This window comes from Myxocyprinus asiaticus, chromosome 27 (genome assembly GCF_019703515.2).
Source record: "Myxocyprinus asiaticus isolate MX2 ecotype Aquarium Trade chromosome 27, UBuf_Myxa_2, whole genome shotgun sequence".
In the NCBI taxonomy this organism is placed as follows: domain Eukaryota; kingdom Metazoa; phylum Chordata; class Actinopteri; order Cypriniformes; family Catostomidae; genus Myxocyprinus; species Myxocyprinus asiaticus.
In genome coordinates this window covers 30,382,523-30,404,335 of record NC_059370.1, presented here as the reverse complement: position 1 = coordinate 30,404,335, position 21,813 = coordinate 30,382,523, and the positions used below count along the sequence as shown (strand labels likewise).

Below are 21,813 nucleotides of genomic sequence, written 5' to 3'. Positions count from 1 at the left end.
TAAACGGTTTAAAAACATGCTGGGGTATGACTTATTTGTATATGAATGTTCCCGGTGCATCATGTTCATTTTTCTGGCAAATGTTTGTGACCTAACAACATCATATTCGATGACTTTAAATGGAACTGATGAATTGTAGGGAACAAAATGCTGTCGCTTTCATCCAAAGGCAGATACGCTACCTGCGGCTAAAAAGCACAGTAATGTTTACATGATAAATGGTGCGGAGTAATTGCATGGTGGTAAATCAGAGCTGATTTTTGGGGATTTACCAACAGGTCCTTTTTTCTCCATTAACTAACATCTTATGGAGTTTTGGAGTACCTTGCCACAGTCGCCTTTGGCTTGTTAACTGGGGGCCTAAGACATATAATTTTTAAAGCATGATTTCAATCCCGTTTTTCATTTTAACTGCTCAGTGAGAACTGTAAGACATTACAGATATTTCAGGATAATTTTCTGTAAAGCTGCTTTGAAATGATGTGTGTTGTGAAAAGCGCTATACAAATAAAAATGACTTGACTTGACTGTTCACACATGACCGTAAATCATTTTCCTGTATGTGTGGAAGCACCTAGTGGTTCAGCTGACAAACATCGTCTCCAAAAAAAGTTCTGTAGACAAAAACTTTCTCTAGTACCACATACTTTGAACAATGCTGACTTTAGTGGAGTTTTGAATGGAAATGTGTTGTGACCCAGGACATTAAGACAGTATAACATTCTGAACGCACTGTACGTCTAGGTCCATAGGTTCTTCAGATAGGCTTATTCATTTCTGGGCTCCACTTAGATGGTGTTTTCAATAAGTAAAAAATTCTTAGAACCTTTAAGGTGGTCGCACACTGGACGAGAAGTGCAGTGTCGCGGCTAGGACACGGCACAGGTATCAAACACAGTTCAGGTGGCAGACAGTACACACAAAAGTTACCAAGGTTTTTCCCTTCTTCATGAATGAACAACACTAGAGTAAATAATCTATATCCTTTTGATAATGATTTGGGTCAAATTTAAAAGGAAATATGCGTGTTGCTCTCCGTGGCGCAACAGAAATTTGAGCAGCCTCTGGAGTCGTAGCTGGGCGCCGCTGACAGACGCCAAGCAGTGGCTGTGGTGTGCGTATTTTCATAGAAAACTATTGTTTCGAATTTTAGAATTCGCCATGTCGTCCGCCAGACACGTCTGGTGTGCTACATCCTTTATTGTTTAGAATTGGCAAAACCATTGTTTTTAAGAGTGCGGTGCTCACTAGGAAAACCAAATCTCAAAGAGTTGCATTGTAGAGGTGTCACACCCATTTAAAACCCATTTAAACCTTTTTGAAATACTGCAGGCAGTATTTCAAAAAGAACATATTTTGATATTCAACAAAGAAGGCCCTATTCTCTCTCTCTCTCTCTCTCTCTCTCTCTCTCTCTCTCTCTCTCTCTCTCTCTCTCTCTCTCACTCTCTCTCTCTCTCTTCAGTTCTCTGCTGTTTACTGTGATACACTCTCGGCTTTCTTGTGCTGGATGGATACAGTGAGGTTATAGGCAAAAAAAAAAAGCAGGAAGCAGCATTTGTGTTTTTCAGCCTTCATCAGATAAGTGTCTCCCAGAGAGAAAGTGCATCTGTGCTGTTTTTCCTGTATTTTCTATTTTCAAAGCACTGGGTCTGAATCCATAAACAAGGGGCAGTTGCAACACAGCAGAGGTGAGAGATTGATTTTTGTTATATGCCTTCCTCTGTGTCACAGGGCCCTGGGCCGCTCGCAACAGCAGCATAGATACGGGCAGCCTGGAGGTGGGCAGGCACGTGACCCAAGAGGTGCCGCCCGGGGTTTTCTGGAGGTCCCTGCTGTACCTCAACCAGCCTCAGTTTCTCAAGTTCAATATCTCCCTTGGCAAGGACGCACTGTTTGGGGTTTACATTCGGAAAGGGCTGCCTCCATCCCACGCACAGGTGCACACACACTATCAATTCGAGGAGGCCACAGAGTCCTGTGGATCAATCCGTCATTGCAAATACATTTTAGAAGTCAGCAGGTGTTAGATAAACTCATTTGTGGCATTCAACTTCAAAGTATCTAACTGTTTTATATACATGAATGCTGTCAAACTACTTGAGAAAATGAAGAAGTAACAATGTCCCCTCTTTCCCTATTTTTCTCTCCGCAGTACGACTATATGGAACGTTTGGATGGAAAGGAGAAATGGAGTGTAGTGGAGTCTCCTCGTGAGAGACGCAGTATTCAGACTGTGGTTCTAAACGAAGCTGTGTTTGTGCAGTATCTGGATCCTGGCACATGGCACCTGGCTTTCTACAACGATGGCAAGGAGAAGGAATCTCTCTCCTTTAGCACAGCTGTACTGGGTTAGTTACATGCACTGTTTTTAGATTTTTCAATACTTAATTGCCATGATTGTTTTACATACAATATTGCCAAAGTATCATTTCACATAAACACACAAAACTCACAAAACACTGCTTATTATCACATTTTTTATTATAATTTTATTGAATGTGTAGATACAATTAATTCAGATGCATAATTGTAATAAAATCATTAATAAGGATGCAACAAAATAATTAAAATTAAAGGGGACCAAATGTTAAGAAACAAACCGTGGGGGGTCGCATTCCCCTCAATGTATATTGTGGTTACAGCCATGATAATATTCTATTAGAGCTGAGGCCTTGTTAATGCACATGCTCAGACACATTAAACTGTGGTGCTCATGTGAGCAACATTGAGTTCAGATCTGGATTGCAACATTTTCTGCCCTATCTGTATCCATCAATCTGAAAAAACAAAGCCAAAATAAAAACAACAGGCCTTTTTTTTATAAAACAAGAGCAGAACAATTTCTGTTTAAATCATTCATAAACTATGCTTGCGCAAATTGTTGCATTGAATTGAATGGCACAATTTACGTATGAATGGTTTTACAAATTATTTGCACAGAAATTTGTTTTGCTTGTGTTTCATGAATTTGGCCTAATAAGTAAAAAGCTGCTAATTTAAAATTCAACAGCCTTAGAAAATTGAATTTATATCAAATTTTGTTCTGTATAGAAATGTAGATAAATGCTTCTTTACCAGTCAGCAAAAAAAGACGTTAATTAAATAATGTCAATCTATTAATATTATACAATTTAATATGTATAATTATCCACTTGAAATGAGATAAGCACCTTGTGGCTCTGTTCTGTGAATATTCATATGCATGAATTCTAGGAGTAAGTGGTGTCCCACCAATTAACCTTGTGCTAATCTACTGTGATATGGCCTAGTTTCACTACCATGATATTATTCATGGCTAATGAAATGGCCGGTGACGCTGTTTGAAGTGCATGTATCAATAATGACCAGAGACCACATGCTCCCCACAGTAAAAATGGAGAGGTAGATGGAAATAAAAATAGTGTGAAAAGAGAAAAAGGAGACAGTGGAGGAAAATACAAGATGAGAGTTGGGTTCTCTGAGTGTTGGTGTGGTGGTTACAGCTGTCATTACCATCAAAGTGACCTTTTTAAAAAATGTTTCATTCTTTTCACAGACTCTGTGCAAGAGTGTCCCCGGAACTGTCATGGTAACGGCGAGTGTGTGTCAGGAGTGTGTCATTGTTTCCCAGGGTTTCATGGCATGGACTGCTCGAAAGGTAAGAAACACTCCAATTACACCCTGCTCTCTGTCGTACAGCCAGAGAGAGAGCGAGAGAAAAGAATAAAAAAGAGAAAGAAAAAAAAATTCAGTTCACTCACAGTAGCCATATGCAGAGCGTTATTTTGATTCAGACGGTTTAAGATTGGCTGAGCTACAGTATGGCCTAGAGGTTTGCTCTGACACACTGAGCCATGATGCTCATGCAGATGACACAGGTTCAAGCCTTTTCCATATGATGCTACAATCCCATTCCTATTTATAATCTCCATCATTTTCATTCATCTCCCTTGCAAAAAAGTTTTGTGACAAACATGCAGTTAATTTGTGGGAAAACAAGATTGTTTGCTAACAATTTGTGGCAGAAGTTTGGCACAGGGGTTTGTCAGAATACTATTTTGTCAGGTCTTTGTACTTTTTGTTGAGAAAATTGTAAAAATTACAGAAATAATTTTAAAAAAGTGTTTAAGAATGTAAACAGAAGGGTCTAAAGACATAAGTGAAAGAAAGGGACACTCAGAATGAGCAGCAGTGGGATTCTGAGAGCTGTACACATCAAAGATGTGTGTTAATCTCAGTGGTCCCTGTGGCTCTAGACACTCAACAGTGTTGGTTCAAGCCCAAGAGGAAGAATGTGTATGTGTGTGTGTTTCTGACCTAGCTATAGGTTTAGGAATAAAATTGATTAAGTAATTCCCGTCCTAATTTATGGATCATCATAGAAAAATGGTTCCTAAAGAGCCTAAATAATATCTTTATGCACTTCTACAAAACTTTTAGTTTAGGGTTAGTCTATAGTAATCATAGGTACCTTGATTCAAGAACAATTGATAGTCAATGGGAAGTCCCTATTTAGATACAATAGTGTAACAAGGTTAAAATGGGCAAGGAGAAGGCGGGAACCGGACGAAGCATCAAAGTATTATTTGAATGAAAACACAAAAATAAACACACACGGCAGCTGCATGTGGCTCTCTCTCTCCCGAACTGCCATATCCAGCTCGGCCTTATCCCTCTCCTCGGCAACTTAGCCCGATTGGGGGCTGGCCGTGCCCCGCCCTCCTCCTCGTCACACATAGGTAAATCTTCTCGATTTCCCACTCAGTGAATTTGTTAGCACAGTTTGACTAAACAACTTATACTTTCCTGATGAGAAGGTATTTTTAGTTTTATGACTTATCAAGGTGTCATTCAGATAGAAAAGGAGATCTAAATGATAGTGGAGGTCTCTCTCTCTCTCTTTCTAAAGCATAAGGATGATAAATGGTGGTTCATACAGACCAATATCTCCCATTGTTCACTGGGAAGCTCGTGATTAATAGTTTCATTACCTCAATGTTAAATTACATTTGATTTCATTACAGTTTTTTCTAACCGATCACAGCTGTTTTTTTTTTAATTGTTTTGTTTTGAATTGTTTTGTTTTGTTTTGCCTGTTCTCATCACTTGGAAACAAACAAACTTTGTAAGCCTTTAACAGCGAATGCAAATGTATGATATATAAGGCAACAACCTCCTCATTTATAAGCTGCTTTAAATAAAAATGTCTGCTAAAAGAATACATCTAAATGTAAATGGTAACCAGTCAGTACCATGGTATTACTGCCTGATAACATCACTGTTTGATGGTACCCACCACAGCAGTTTTTGTAAGGGTTACACACACACACCAACACAAATACATTCCCACACAGAAACACCCATAAGGAGTTCTCAACATCTCAATCCCTGAACTCAGGTTAAATGTTAACAAAATGTTCCAACAAATTGATTGTAGTGGAAAGAGAGCTTGGTTCCCTAAAGCTCAAAGTTACTCATTTTACAGTATGAAGCCTTTGTGTACAGTATAAAAAGACTTTTCTGAGCCCATTGTTGTCTGATATGTGTTCTGTCCTTCCATTACTTCTGTCAGACCATTTAGAGACACATCTAAGACTACAGCTGCCAGTCTTTTTTCTCAAAGCTGAGTTGTAATGTTTTTGTAAATGTACAGCGAGCACCACTAAAGTTGTTCTCCCTCTGCTTTCTAAGTCACTTCCCATGCTATTCAACAGAATTGAATTGTGAGCAGCACTGCTGAGTGTTTAGAGAGAGAACATCGCACAACAAAAATATAATCACACATCTTGCACGTCAATCAGATCAAATTTGAATAATTCTTTGTTGTCTCTCCCTGTTTCTTCCTAAGCGGCATGCCCGGTGCTCTGCAGTGGAAACGGTCAGTATGATAAGGGATCGTGTATCTGCTACAGTGGATGGAAGGGCCCGGAATGTGACGTTCCCATTAACCAGTGCATCGATCCCCAGTGTGGAGGTCATGGTACCTGCACAGATGGCACATGTGTTTGCTCACTGGGCTACAAAGGGGAGAACTGTGCTGAGGGTAAGTGTATGTGTTTTTAGGTGTGTACATACTTCAGTTTTATCTTTAGTTTGGACAAATTTGTTCCCAACAGTGACCATGCTTTGGAGACATTTGTGGATGTTCTCATTTTAATTAACATTTCATATATAAATATTTATAAACCCAAAACATTAACTACTGTATACCAACAACACTGACAAAAATGGCTTCAAAGTTTTTTGATTGTCCAGCCAACTGTGGATTATAAAATAGTCCCTTTCACTGTTTTTTTTCTGAATCTGATCATAGTTGAGCCAAACGTGTCTGTCAGATGTAGCTATGTGTAAATGCTGTTTCAGTCTCAATGGCTTAATACTAACCTATGTGACAGAAATAACTATTATTTGTCCTTGTGGCTATTTAATTATTTTTTTTTTTAAATAAAAAGCAACTCACTCATATTCAAACAGTCAAGTTGAACTGTCTCCCCAGATTCTCTGGTAGGACTTAATAGCCTTCTGCGATAACACCTCACAGATATGAACTAAGGCTGGAAAATATATTGATCTTGGTGTTGAGAACAATGGCTTCATACTTGATACATTTTCTGTGTTCTGTAAAGTTCAGTGGCTCTTGGCTAAGACAGTGACTGACAATGAGAGAGAGATGGGAGAAAACGAGAAAAGTCCCCGGAGTCTGAAAATAGAAAGAGAAGAAAAGAGAAGAAAAAAGTGAAGAGGAGAGACTGGGCTGAAAACACAGAAATAGGCTAAAGCAATGCAGAGAGTTTCAGAAAGCTTTACTGCTCGTTATAACAGAGATGAAAGTATAGGCTGGACAGAAGTGACAGCTAAACAAACAAACAAACAAATAGATCTACAAAAGTCTTACATATTAATTATCTCTAATTGCCTAAGCTCTAATTTATTATCAAAGGTTCTTCCATCCAGTCAAACATCGAAGTTTTTAAAGGGAGAATATTAGATACTTAAAGGAATAGTTCACCCAAAAATGAAAATTCTGTCATTATTTACTCACCCTCATGTAGTTCCAAACTTGTATGTCTTTCTTTCTTCAGTGGATCACAAAAGATATTTTGCAGAATGTTAACACTTTTTTTTTTCTTTTTTTTCGTATAACAAAAGCAAAACAGGATTGTCAAAAGGAATGTTTTTTTTTTTTTTTTATTATTACTATTATTTTTTTTTTAATTATTATTATTATTTTTTAATTGCGTGTGTGTGGGGGGGGGGGGGTGGCAGTAGCAGTTTCTTTAAGTGTTTGCATGTTTGTTTGCATAAGAGAGAGTGTTTTTTAGTGGGGCACAACTTGAGACATTTCAGCTCACAAGGTCAGCACTTTAGCATTTTTCATTTTTCTTGCCGATCTGAGATTTTTCAAATCATATATTCATCACAGCAGAGTCACTCAAACAATTTACCTGAAGTGCAGGTGACACAAAAATTGATATCTATGATGTGCAGTTTTTTGCTGCATAAACAGGAATCAACGTGAATTACAAATATATGCAAGATAATTTGTCAAATGGCTTTCTCGCACTTTTCATGGCCAGAGATCCTTCTCTGCTCAGCTGTCAATATAATTTTTTTAGGCATCCAGGAGCATGTGAGTGAGTGGGTCAAAGTTAAAAAGATAGAGGAAGAGTGGAAGGGAGAGAAAGGAGTACAAAGAGAGATGCTGAGAAACTGAGGGGAAGGGTTTGAAGATAAAGTGTGAAAGGAAACGTCTTGGTTACTGATGTAACCTCTGTTCCCTGATGGAGGGAACGAGACGTTGTGTCGATGGAGTGACACTAGGGGTTCGATCTTGAGAGCCCCAATCACCTTTGCTTAAAATAGAAAAGGCCAATGAGAACAGGCGAGTGGAATTTGCATGCCACTCTCCGCCCCCGGACATACGGGTATAAAAGGAGATGGCATGCACCACTCATTCAGATTTATGCTGAGGAGCCGATAGAGAGTCCCGGCCATGTCAGCGGCCGGTTCAGTACCGCGGCAGGAGGGACACAATGTCTCGTTCCCTCCATCAGGGAACAGAGGTTAAATCAGTAACCAAGACGTTCCCTGTCTGTCACTCACTCGAGGTTGTGTCGATGTCTCGTTGGGGAGGCACTTACCTAAGTAGGCTACCGGCGGTGCCTTTCCTGATTTGCTGTTAAGCAAGTTCCCGCCGAGCACTTTCTAGAATAGCGCTGGGAAGTGCTCTTTCCTCTTCAGGAAGGAGAGCACTACGGAGACCACATCCTACCGGAGGGAGGTTAACGTGGAGAATACCTCACATGGACTTACCAAGTTCACATATGGAATGATACCACCGGAGGACCCTATCTATAGAGAGGGTACGCAGCCACAGTGGCCGAGGCAGGGAAGGCTCTGGCAAGGGGAAACACAGGGTTCACCTAAGGGGAAACCGAACAGTGGAAACTCATCATACAGGATTACCAAGGGGGAATCGCCACGCATTGAGCACTGAGCCCGAGCACATGGGCTCACCTGAAAAGGGGCATACCACGAGTACTGGACCTGGTGTCATTACTCCTCCACCGAGTTAGTCACCGAACAGTGCTTAAGAATTAAAGAGGTGTCCGGGGTTCACCGGATACGGGGAACTGTTGTGGAAAAAAAGGCCCACATTATCACCTTTGAAAAAATGGGAAAGGTGCAATGCAAGTGGTACACCCAACCGGCCGCCCAGTCTACCTGCTGTTACCACGTAACACTCGGGTCGAAACCGGGTCTATGCGTAGGTTATAAAAAGGTATTGGGTATAGCCCAACCCGCAGCTCTGCTTATGTCTGCTAGAGAGGCCCCCCTTGCCAGTGCCCAGGAGGATGCAACACCTCTAGTGGAGTGCGCCCAGACTCCCAAGGGGCACGGTAAGTCCTGAGATTGGTGTGCAAGAGAAATGACATCCACAATCCAATGGGCTAGCCTCTGCTTGGAGACAGCTTTCCCCTTCTGCTCTCCTCCAAAATAGACAAAGAGCTGCTCTGAGCGTCTAAGGCTCTGCGTGCGGTCCAGATAGATTCGCAGGGTGTGAACTGGACACAGCAACAAGGCTGGGTCTTCCTCCTCTGAAGGGAGCACTTGCAGGTTCACCACCTGGTCCAGAAAAGGAGTGGTGAGAACTTTGGGCACGTAACCGGGCCGGGGTTTCAAGATCACATGAGAATGTGCTGGCCTGAACTCCAGGCATTCGCTGGTAACAGAGAGCGCCTGCAGGTCCCCCACCCTCTTGATGGAAGTGAGCGCCACCAGGGTGGTTCACGGCAAGGCAGAGCAGGCGCCCCACCTGGAAGACAGACCAGGAGGGTCATGCTGCTCCACAAGCCCGCAACGGTGGCTGGTGACTGAGGCGGGCGAGCGACCCCAGAGACCAGCACACTTATCTGTTCACTGGCTGTGCCTCGACAGAGAACGAGGGAACGGGAGGTACTCGCATTCACCTGATTGACCGGAAAGACTTCCAGCTCCTGGCCATCGCGAGTGCGCTGACCCAGGGAATGAGGAAACTGCTGTTTTACTGACCATGTGGGCGCCAAGGCCCAGAGGGCATCCGGCGATATAATACTTACCATCAAATCAAATCAAATCAAATCACATCAAATCACATTTATTGTCACACAGCCATATACACAAGTGCAATGGTGTGTGAAATTCTTGGGTGCAGTTCCAATCAACATAGCAGTCGTGACAGTGATGAGACATATACCAATTTACAATAACATCAAATTAACACAACACAATTTAAAGTCTAATATACACATAATTACACACAACACAATATACAAATAATAACATACACTGTACAGTATACAATACGCACAATATAGATACACATTATTCAATAAAAATAAAAAATAAAAATGTATATATAGTATATATAGAATGTACAGTAGGTTGTATTGTACTGTATTGACATTCAGGCTGTCGGTTGATAGTAAGTTGTTAAGAGAGAATATATATAATAATAATATAATTTATGACAGTCCGGTGTGAGATATAAGAGTAAGAGTAATAAAGTGCAGTGCTGATGTATTTTGATCATGGGAGATCAAGAGTTCAAAAGTCTGATTGCTTGGGGGAAGAAGCTATCATGGAGTCGGCTGATGCAGGTCCTGATGCTGCGATACCACCTGCCTGATGGTAGCAGTGAGAACAGCCCATGGCTCGGGTGGCTGGAGTCTCTGATGATCCTCCGAGCATTTTTTCACACACCGCCTTGTATATATTTCCTGGAGGGAGGGAAGCTCACCTCCGATGATGTGTCTGGCAGTTCGCACCACCCTTTGCAGTGCTTTGCGGTTGTGGGCTGTGCTATTGCTGTACCAGGTGGAGATGCAGCCAGTCAGGATGCTTTCTACAGTGCAGGTGTAGAACCGTGTGAGGATGTGGTGGTTCATTCCAAACTTCCTCAGCCGTCTCAGGAAGAAGAGGCGCTGATGAGCCTTCTTCACAATGACTTCAGTTTGGATGGACCATGTGAGTTCCTCAGTGATGTGGACACCCAGGAACTTTAAGCTGCTGACTCTCTCCACTGGTGCTCCATTGATGGTGATGGGACTGTGTTCTCTGTCTTTTCTTCCGAAGTCCACCACAAGCTCCTTTGTCTTACTGACGTTGAGGGAGAGGTTGTGCTCCTGACACCAGTGTGTCAGAGTGTGCACCTCCTCTCTATAGGCTGTTTCAACATTGTCAGTGATCAGAACTACCACCGTCGTGTCATCAGCAAACTTGATGGTATTGGAGCTATGTGTTGCCACACAGTCTTGTGTGCACAAGGAATACAAGAGTGGGCTGAGAACACAGCCCTGTGGGGCTCCAGTGTTGAGGGTCAGTGATGAGGAGATGTTGCTGCCTATTCTAGCCACCTGGCATCTGCTTGACAGGAAGTCCAGGATCCAGCTGCACAGTGAGCTGTTTAAGCCCAGAGCCCAGAGTTTCTCATCAAGCTTGGAGGGCACTATGGTGTTGAATGCTGAGCTGTAGTCTACAAACAGCATTCTCACATAAGTGTTCTTTTTTTTCAGGTGGGAGAGAGCAGTGTGTATTGTAGATGCAATGGCATCATCAGTGGAGCGGTTGTTGCGGTAAGCAAACTGCAATGGGTCAAGAGAGAGAGGCAGCACAGAGCAGATGTAATCTCTGATTAGTCTCTCAAAGCATTTGCTGATGATGGGGGTCAGAGCAACATGACGCCAGTCATTTAAGCAAGTTATTTTTGATTGGTTTGGAACAGGCACAATGGTGGGTGTTTTAAAGCATGTGGGGACTACAGACAAAGAGAGGGAAAGGTTGAAAATGTCCGTAAACACACCAGCCAGCTGGTTCATGCACGCTCTGATGACGCGGCCCGGAATGCCGTCTGAGCCCGTGGCTTTGCGGATATTTACCCGTTGGAAGGATCGGGTTACATCCACTACAGAGACGGAGAGTGAACTAACCTCTGTAGCTTCGGCCGTGAGAGCTCTCTCCATGAGGGCGGTGTTATTTCCCTCAAAACGAGCATAAAAAGTATTTAGCTCATCCGGTAGAGAGGCAGCGGTGTTCATGGCGGAGTTTTTATTCCCTTTAAAGTCCATGATGATGTTAATTCCCTGCCACATGCTTCTAGAGTTGGTGGTGTTAAACTGTCCTTCAATCTTGTTCCTGTACTGGTGTTTTGCTGTTCTGATCATAATTGGCTTGTTTATGCTCCTCTGCGTTCCCGGAATTAAAAGCGGAGGTCTGCACATTAAGTGCCGCGCGAACATCGCTATTTATCCATGGCTTCTGGTTCGGATAGATCCATATTGTTCTGGTCGGAACTACGTCCTCCACGCACTTTTTGATTAAACACATTACGCTATCAGCGTAAAGCTCGATGTCGTCATCAGAGGCGGACCGGAACATCTCCCAGTCTGTGTGATCAAAACAGTCCTGTAGCGTAGAATCTGTTTGGTCCGACCAGCACTGGGTCGTTCTGAGGGTGGGTGCTTCCTGTTTCAGTTTCTGCCTGTAAGCGGGCAGAAGCAGAATGGAAGAGTGGTCCGATTTGCCAAATGGTGGGCGGGGGAGGGATTTGTAGCCATCCCAGAAGGGAGAGTAGCAATGGTCCAAAACCCGGTCCCCTCGTGTGTTGAAACTAATGTGCTGGTGGTATTTTGGTGTGACTGATTTGAAACTGGCTTTATTAAAGTCCCCGGTCACAATGAACGCGGCCTCAGGGTGTGCGGTTTCCTGTTCACTTATACTCCCATACAGTTCCTTGAGTGCCCGGTCTGTGTCGGCTTGTGAGGGGATGTACACAGCAGTGATAATGACCGCTGTGAATTCCCTCGGTAGCCAGAATGGTCAACACAGAAGCATGAGAAATTCCAGATCAGGAGAGCAGAAAGACTTGATAGAATGTACGTTCCTCTGATCACACCAGGATTTGTTGATCATAAAACATACACCACCACCTCTGCTTTTACCTGAGAGGTATTTCGCTCTGTCCGCTCAGTGCACGGAGAACCCCGCGGGTTCATTGGCTGAGTCTGGAATCTCCACAGACATCAAAGTTTCTGTTAGGCAGATAATGCAGCAGTCCCTCGTCTCTCGTTGGAAAGAGATCCGCGCTTTCAGCTCGCAGAGCTTGTTATGCAGAGACTGAACATTTGCCAGTAGAATACTGGGTAGCGGGGGTCGATTTGCAAAACACTGCCATGTTGTGTTGGAGCTCGCAATGCAGCAGCCATACTCGGTGCCATCATGAGTCCAGCAATCATGAGTCCAGCATGCGAGTCAGTTGCCTCATCCCCGGGTTGCCTGTGCCAGGGCCGCCTCGAAGCCCGTCCGGGGTTCTTGGGGGCCGGCTGACGGGCAGGTGGAGCCGACTTCCCGTGGGAGGATCTTCTTCTGAGGCCGGCATATGGGCTCCGATGGTACGGGAGACGGGGCCGGCACTGCAGGGGAACGGCTCTGGCGAGAAGCAGACGGGGCATGGGACTTTGGAGGCCTGAAGGCGGCCAAGTCGCGCCATGGCAAGATGTGCTTAATCACCTTGGTCTGCTTCCTCACCGTCGAGAACTGATGGGCGAAATCCTCGGTGTCGCCAAAAAGCCCCCCTTGGGAGATGGGCACATCGAGAAAGCTGATTTCTCTGCATCACGCATCCCCGCAAGGTTGAGCCACAGGTGCCACTCTTGGACCACAAGAGTGGACATCATCTGGCCGAGGGCGTGCGCTGTGACTTTCGTCTAACGTAAGGTGAGGTCGGTTGCAGTACGCAGTTCCTGCATCAACCCTGGGTCAGTTCTACCCTCGAGCAGATCTTTCAGTGCCTTGGCCTGGTAGACCTGCAGGATGTCCATGGCATGCAGGATGGAAGCGGCTTGACCCGCAGCCTTGTAAGCCTTCATCATTAATGAGGAAGAGAACTTACAGGCCTTGGAAGGGAGCCTTGGTCGGTTGCGCCAGGTGGCTGCGCCCTGCGGGCATAAATGCACCGCTATGGAGTGCTCCGCCTGGGGGAGCTCGACATATCCCTTAGCCGCTCCGCCGTCGTAGTTAGAATGGACGAGCCCACGAAGCGTGTACAAGCAGGTTTTTTTTTTTTTTTTAAGGTTCCTTCCACAAATTCATTAGCTCCTCATGCACTTCCGGGAAGAAAGGCACCCGGGGCGGGTCGCGGCCGTGAGTCATGTTCCGAGCCCAGAAACCAATCTTCCAGCCACAAACGCTCAGGGCAGGGTGGAGGGTTCCACTTCAGCCCTATATTCACAGCCGCCCAGGCAAATACGGCTGCCATCTCAGCATCCACCTCATCCTGTGCTCTACCGCCCCTGGGTGGGAGCTCAGAAGATTCGTCCGCTTCCGATAGCAGAAGCCCACCCTCTGATGCTGCGACCGAAAGCTCATCCTCATTGCGAGCCACGAACGACACATTAAATCCGCCCTGAGGCGGGGGTTGAGCCGGCGAAAACGCTCCCATATCCACAGCCATCTTAGCATCAGCCCAGGATGGAGCAGGTTGGGGAGCAGCTGCTGTGGCTCCTTGCTTCATGAAGAAGCAAGTGAGCCGCGACCGCAACGTTCTGATGGGCATGTTCTCGCAATGAGAACATAACCCTTCCACGAAAGCTGCCTCAGCGTGCTGGTGCCCCAAGCACTCAAGACAGATTTCATGGCTGTCCAGAGGGGAGAGATAACGGCCACATTCAGTAGCGCAAATGTGGAAGGACATCTTTAAAAAGACGGCAAGCGTTTGCGCGAGCTCTTTTAGCACCCGCGGACTCAGCCGCCGAAGCACCCAGGGGAAGCACAACACTTGACCGTGCGAGGGTGACCGCTGATATGCGCCATAAAATCCAGCAGCGTAAGCGAAAGATGAGAGGATGAACACAGTACATGCATTCGGCTCCGAAGAAAAAATCTGAATGAGTGGTGCACGCCATCTCCTTTGATACCCATATGTCTGGGGGCGGAAAGTAGCATGCAAATTCCACTCGCCAATTCTCATTGGCCTTTTCTATTTTAAGCAAAGGTTATTGGGGCTCTTAAGATTGAACCCCTAGTGCCACTTCATCAACACAATGTTGAGTGAGTAACAGACAGGAACAGCCATTCTCGCAATTAGGTTGTGTGGGATATTGATTTTTCATGCTTAGATAAAAGACATAGTATGTGTGTGTGAATGATTTTTTCGAAATCCTTTCCCAGCCCAGCTGTGGAGGTGTGTGGATCTTTGCATTTTATGTATGTTTTAATTTGGTTACATAGCAGTATCGACAGATAAAAGACTAATAGGTGCACTAATATTTATTACACTGAGCAGAATCAAAGCCATACTGATACTGAGTGCAATGGCACATTTGCAAGTGTGATATTTATTTTATGCCACAGTTCCATAAACAACATGAAAATTAAATTAAGTTAATATTTATGACAAATGAAGTCACAAACTACTTCACTAAACTCTTGTTTTACACAGTTGACTGCATGGATCCTAACTGCTCAAATAATGGTATCTGTGTGAATGGAGAGTGCCACTGTAAGCCAGGATGGGGCGGACCCAACTGTGAGCTTCCCAGAGCACAGTGCCCAGATCAGTGCCACGGTCATGGGGCTTTTATCCCGGACACAGGCCTCTGTAGCTGTGACCCCAACTGGATGGGCCCTGACTGCTCAGTCGGTCAGTTTGCTTGTTTGATTGGATCAGTGTTATAGAGAAAATTTAGCCTAATCTTTCCTGTCTTTATACCTGCTTTCTTTCTAATATGTGATTTTCTAATCAGAGACATACTTCTCTGTCTCTCTCTCTCTGTCAATTTCCATTATAGTTTTCTTAATTGGCATGACAAAAACTTTACAAAAACTAAGAACTAACTATGCGCCTGTAAAAGTGACAATGAACATATGTTTAGTGATGGAGACATTCACTATTTCTCCTACTGTGGCAGGCAGACACATACTGTGCTTTTATTACACCTCAGGTTCCCATAATTAGATGAGCAGTTTTCCATTGTTCATCAAAGTTTCAAATGTGTGGTATATCTATCTCTCTCCCCAGAGGTTTGCTCTGTTGACTGCGGTACTCATGGTGTGTGCATGGGCGGTTTGTGCCGCTGTGAGGAGGGCTGGACGGGTGCAGCGTGTGACCAACGCGTGTGTAACCCGCTCTGCGTGAAGCACGGCACCTGTAAGGATGGCAAGTGCGAGTGTGAACAGGGCTGGAATGGAGAACACTGTACCATCGGTAGGCAAACACCCACCCACCCACCTACCATTAAAACCAATGCCACAGCACACACTGTATTTGCTCTCATAAACATTATAAACAGTCCCTCTTCTTATCTGTGGCCTGGCAATTAACCTGGATCTTGTTGTCCTGGGACAACATTCCTTCCAACCAACAATGTAGGGTAGATTATTTCTGAAATCTAATCTGGCACTGATTACAAATCATAATCAGTAACATAATCTAATTAAATAATCTAATCTGATTACTTTTGGATTACTTATTGCATATTTGATGAAAATCAAATTTTAAGTGAATTAAGAACCAAATTAAACTTCTTTATACTCTTTTATTAAACATTTCTACACATGAAATCAAACAACAATTTGCTGTTTGTCAGTCCAACAAAGAATGTTGATCCAGAAACACGTCCTACTTTGCTTATGGCGTGCTTTCAGCAGAAGCTCAAGGATTTATGGAAAAACCTTTTAAAAAGTTCTTAAAGTGTTTTGTCTCTTAACTGATCCATCAGGATGGGGTATGTAACATGTAACTGATTCTCTTTTTCTCTCTTTTATAAAGTTTTTGTAAAGAGGGAGAGAGGCAGAGGGAATGATACTTTGCACATGGAGACTGTAGCTCAGAGCCTCTAAAAACTATGAATATAAAATCTGTGTAAGAGATAAAGTTTTGAGCTTTTAAAGGCAGAGAATGAAAAGCTGAAAGTTGAAGTCTTTTTGTGCAATCGCATACAGGAAGGTTTTTCAAATCGCTAATAGGCATGAGTCCAAAAAGAGAGGATGAATTCAAGAGTAGGTGCGCCAGAACCGGGTGCCTGCATTAACTGATCTTAGCTGATATTAAAATCTGTACTTTTTGGTCCGTATTAAGAATGCATTCAATGTATAGACTAATACTTTGCTATAGTTTCAAACATATGATAGAATTTCAAACACTCATATATCACCTACAAAATCCCAGACTGACACTGGAGAAATGAATGAAAGTGAATACGAATGTGCCAGTGCAGAGAGGAACCCTGACAGTGTTTGAGAATTTAGAAAACATGTTGGTTTAAGCCTGTGTGCACATTACATTTGAGTTAGCATGTTGTGGCAGGTGTAAGGACAGGTGCAAAGTCCACAAATAAAACAGGAAATGTCACAGTCTAATTTCTGCACCTGAATTAAGCAAAAAGAATTAGTCACAAAAATAAATGTTAACTTTATTCATTTTTATGCTTAGCAATGTGCTATCAACAATGATAAATGCCATCTGTAAATTTAATTTATTTGGATTCTGATATCTCGAAGATGTGCTTACTCTGCTAAAGACCTGATCTCCAGATCTATACATCAATGAGCATGTTTACATGCACAATCTTACACGTGTATAAGTGTTGAGCACATGCCTGTATACGTTTGATGCCAAAAGCAGAAAAAAATATAATTAATTCAACTCTTATTTATAGATTGTTTTCTTGCTTTGTCAGGTTTTTTATTTATTTTTTAATAAGCTTATTTTTAATTAGTTATCAGTGTGTGGTTGTGCAATGAAACGCACTCAATATTTATAAAAACTGTAAGGTGTTGTGTAAAATATTTGATCATGCGTAAATTTGGTCTGATTTTGAGTCTCAATGCAGAGCTGGTGTGGTACATCTTGAAGATCTTTGTGTATCTGCACAGGATGTAATGTTATGAATCATGGCTCATGAGTATTAATTTGATTATATAAATGAGCTGTCCTGTAAGGTTACCTATCAGTGTCAGCATGACTTAATTAATATTCATGAGGTAAGCCAAGTCATCACAACCAGTCAGTTGGCAGTCCCCCATTTCAAAACTTGTTCCCACGCCGCTGGTCAGGAGGTGTAGGAGAGATGAAGGCTGTGCAGAGGCTGTACTGAGATGAATTAGGCTGTTCTTCTGTGTGGTGTTGGACTGAGAGCAAACTTACCTGTTTTTGATCACCCTTCAGAAAGTGGTGGCAGGTGTAGGCCAGCCAGGTAATGAAAGTGCCCTTGTGAAGAAGCAGAGACTGATCAAAGATAGAGGTGTCTTACCCTTCATAAGTCACACCTCTGTTTGGCCTTGACATTTGTCTCTCAGAAATAGACTCAAAATTCAGAGTTTTCTGTTCTCTCATCATCTATGTCTGTGTGTGTGTTTGTGTTTGTCACTCCAGAGACGACATAAGCATCAAAGACTGTGCCAGCCTCAAAGTGTTCTGCCTTTAATCCATTTCCTCATTGCACGCCAAGACAGAAAGTCTGTCTGGTTATTGTCATCTAAGTCTTTCTGCAGACAAAAAAGCCTTTAAAAACGGATTCCATCATCTTTTGTTTCCATGTTTATTTCTCAGATTTCTTTTGTTTTTATTTAACTGATTCAAGTGAAGCAAAAACTGCTAAGATGTGTACCTATGTCTTGTTGCTTTGACGCCCTCTTGTTCCCTCTGCATGTCCTCTCTGATGCAGACTTTTGGGATGCGAGTAATGAAGGTATTGTACCTCGTCGTACTGTGATTAGTGCTAGCTGCCCCCCCCCCCCCCCCCCATAGCTTGGCTGCATAGAGATTTTGTGCTTCTGTTCATAGAGTAGCCGTGGTGAAGTAGAATGTCATGTTGATTAAGTTTATAGTTCTAGTCTGTGTTCTAAAGCTTGTGTGTTTCTATTCTTGTTGTCAGATGATACAAATTCTGCCTCAATCATCTTTTTGCATCGTTGCTTTTGAAATGTTCCTCTCTAAGTAGCACTGCTGAACTGAGCAATAAAAGTGTTCAATGTCTCTGTTCCGCCTAGAAAGGAAAAGGACTTTTCAGTACTTTAGAATTTGGGGCCATACTGTACTTTACATTTTCCATGTTACACATACTGTATTTCATGTTACTAAGCAGTAATTTAGTAGACATTTTTTCCAAAGCAACTTACAGTGCACTTAATGCAAAGACAGCACCTCTGGAGTAACGTGGTGTTAAGTGTCTTGCTGAAGGGCACAATGGTGATACTTAATTCATGATAAACACATTTACTGTATTTCGCATGTCATTGACTTCCAAAATGTATCATCATATTGCACGATTTTCAGTCTCAATGCCAAGTTGGGTTGGTACATCCCGAAGACTTTTCAACTCAAGCATGTCTGCACAGGATGGGAATTTAGGAACCCTACAAATTTCTAACAATGGAATTAATATTAATTTATTTACATGAATGGATGATCCTGTAAGGATGCCTAGCAACAGCAGCATAACGTAATTATTATTCATGAGCTAATGTCACCAGTCCTACTCGACCCACCCCCAGAAGGATTCGAACCGGCAATCCCCGGCATGGGAGTTGGATGTGCTAGCAAGGAGGCTAGATAAGCCATGGCCTCTAGCCTCGGTCACAGTGTGTCTCTTAAGGCCAGGAGAGTGAGGTTTACACACTGCACAGCTTTCACGTACCAGCTGGCTACCATCATACTCACCTCCCTAAACCTCACTCCCATCCGAGTCATGGCACCAGTGTCACCGGTCCAACCTGACCTGCCCCGAGCGGGATTCGAACCGGCGATCCCCGGCATGGGAGTCAGACACGCCAGCAAGGAGGCTAGAAAAGCCATGGTCACTAGTGCGTCTCTTAAGGCCAGGAGTGTGAGGTTTACACACTGCACAGCTATCATGTACCAGCTGGCTACTGTTACACTAAGCCATCACCATGTCATCACAATCAGCCAGTCTTTCAGGTCACCTACTGTCATGGCAGAGCAACAGTTTGAAGAAAATCTTGCTGAGCAAGATAGATAGATCTTTTAAACATGTTTTAGCTAGCTATCTAAATAATAAAACATTCAGTTTAATGGCACAGACATTTGTAGACAACTCTATTGCCCCCTGTATCATTGAGCATTGTTACTACCACTGTAACACAACAACACATGTAAGTTTAACGGGACCACATATTTGCTGTGCATTAGCCAAGCATTCGCAACTTGTGTAGACTATTTTTCTGGCCATAGTATGCATCTTACATTTACCTCTGTTGATGTGAGTGTCAGTATAAAAGAATTCAGAAAAGAGACTTTCTGTATCAGTAGAACATTCATGAAATGACACCACAGAATGCCGCCATAAACTTACTGTATAACAGGGACAATCCTCCTGTACTGTAGCAACATTGGATTAAGTGCCTTGCTAAATGGCACAATGGTGATGATTTCTGGCTTGCTCATTTCGGGGATCCAAAATAGCAAACTTCCAGTTAACAGTGAGCTTTAAACACTACTTTAAGCACACCACCTTGATTCCCTCCAACTGTTCAGGGAGAGGAGAGTAGTTCAGCTTGAGGCAGAGTAGTACTCGGAGACCTACAGTCACTAGGGCTTACTGTTCCTACAGAAGCAGTCTTTCTGAGTCTGCCTATAAGTTTGCACTGAACAGGGACACAGGAGGCAAGTAATCCTACTCTCTGCTTCCTTCGAGTCTGCCTCAGACAAAAGAGCTCAATCACAGAGGACAATGCAGAGTGGAGACAAAGATCACATAGATTTTACTCCACCTGAGAGACGTAGATCATTTCTGCGAGTAAAAGGATCAGAAAGAAGTGGATCCTGAGATAAATGTGAAAATTCAGCAACATTGGTGCAGAGAGCAGAGGTCAGGAGCAGCAAGCTGCGTTTTTTACAGAGAATATTTCGGCACGCATGGTGTAGGACCACGGGAGGCATGGTAATGCCTTTGTCTCAGCACCCGCTTAAGTCGCAACTCATAGGATGAATACTAATGGAGGGTCAGGAATGTGTGTGCTTTTCTGAGAAGGGAACATGGTGTGTTTGCAGGGAGAACAGGGTAATGAGGAGTTTAACTGCAGGGCCCGCAGTGATCACCTGAAAACTCATGCATCAGTACACTGGAGCGAGTCTGGCAGAACAGCTTAGCACTGCTGCAGTCACTATCAAAAGTTACTATATGTAATTGAATATCTCTAATTGGCCGAAATGACTGGAGATGAATGGTCTCTGGATGCATTTTTGTATGCTAGTATGTCCTGGGTGGATGTGATTTGCATTTGAACAAATGTATGATTGGTTCATGAATGGAAACCACACTGGCACTGGGTAAGGAAGCATGCAAGACAAATGCATGCCAGCTTTAACTGCAGTTCTTTAAAGAATGCCATTTGTTAAAGCTGCAGAGTGCAATTTCTACTCCATTAGCCACACCAAACAGAACTGAATGAATAGTGCTCCCTAAATAAATATATAAATACTGTAGTTTTCCCAAACACTCCATTGTTTGAACAGTTCTGCCGACTGGTTAAGCCAATATTGCTATACAATGGCTTACTTACTCGTATATTAAGCTGGGATCGAAGCAAATACCACCTTTAATTCATTGTAAAATGCATTCATAAATGTATGACAGGTATAAAGAAATATTGATTGGCTTGAACTTTGTAGTTGTGCGGTCTGTGGGTCTGCAAATCTTACCTTTTTCTGTCTTTAGGTCTTTGAGATAACTCTCTCCTGTTCTGCACACAGCGCAATGTCCTCTCTCAACTAAAGTCCAGAAACCATTGGAATAAAAATTCCCTGCTCTCTCACTATGGCTATGCTGAAGGTTTAGGATGTTGTAACAGGGGGGTTATAATGGGAAAAGAGGAGGCAGAAATCGGACAAACCATCAAAGTAATATTTAATGTAAAATTAAAACATAAAGACAAAACACAAACGTACATGACGTCCTCCCCCCCCACCCCCCATTTCTGGGGGGGGCATAGATCTTGTGGCTGCGCCTGCTGGCAGGCTTTCCCCGCCTCTCTAGAGCTGGGGAGGGGGACAAGGGGAGGGAAAAAAAGAGCAGAGGGAAGGATCAAGGCGGGGCAGCAGTGAGAAAGAGAGAGAGAGGAGAGAGTGGAAATATCTGGTTTGCCAGCACCCACATATGCTGTCGCCCGGCCCTCAGCCACTCTCCAACCTCTGGCGGACAGCTCGCTCCTCCCCTGGTGGACAGTAGTGGATCCTCTGGCCCTGGGCAAATGGTCACACTCCTCCCCCTCTTTTCTCTCTCTTTTCTTTTTTTCTCAGTTCTTTTTTTTCCTATGGGGAAACGGCAGCGTGCC

General features: G+C 43.4%; 1 protein-coding gene across 1 annotated transcript in view; it reads left to right on the top strand.

Moving 5' to 3' along the window:
• The window catches only part of LOC127418193 (teneurin-2-like), a 341,320-nt gene that overhangs the window by 293,103 nt on the left and 26,404 nt on the right, over positions 1–21,813 (top strand). Inside the window, exons 7-12 of the mRNA XM_051658641.1 lie at positions 1,735–1,940; positions 2,156–2,351; positions 3,539–3,640; positions 5,831–6,025; positions 14,960–15,160; positions 15,539–15,724. Coding sequence (XP_051514601.1) covers positions 1,735–1,940; positions 2,156–2,351; positions 3,539–3,640; positions 5,831–6,025; positions 14,960–15,160; positions 15,539–15,724 — 1,086 coding nt within the window. The remainder of the gene's footprint in view (positions 1–1,734; positions 1,941–2,155; positions 2,352–3,538; positions 3,641–5,830; positions 6,026–14,959; positions 15,161–15,538; positions 15,725–21,813) is intronic.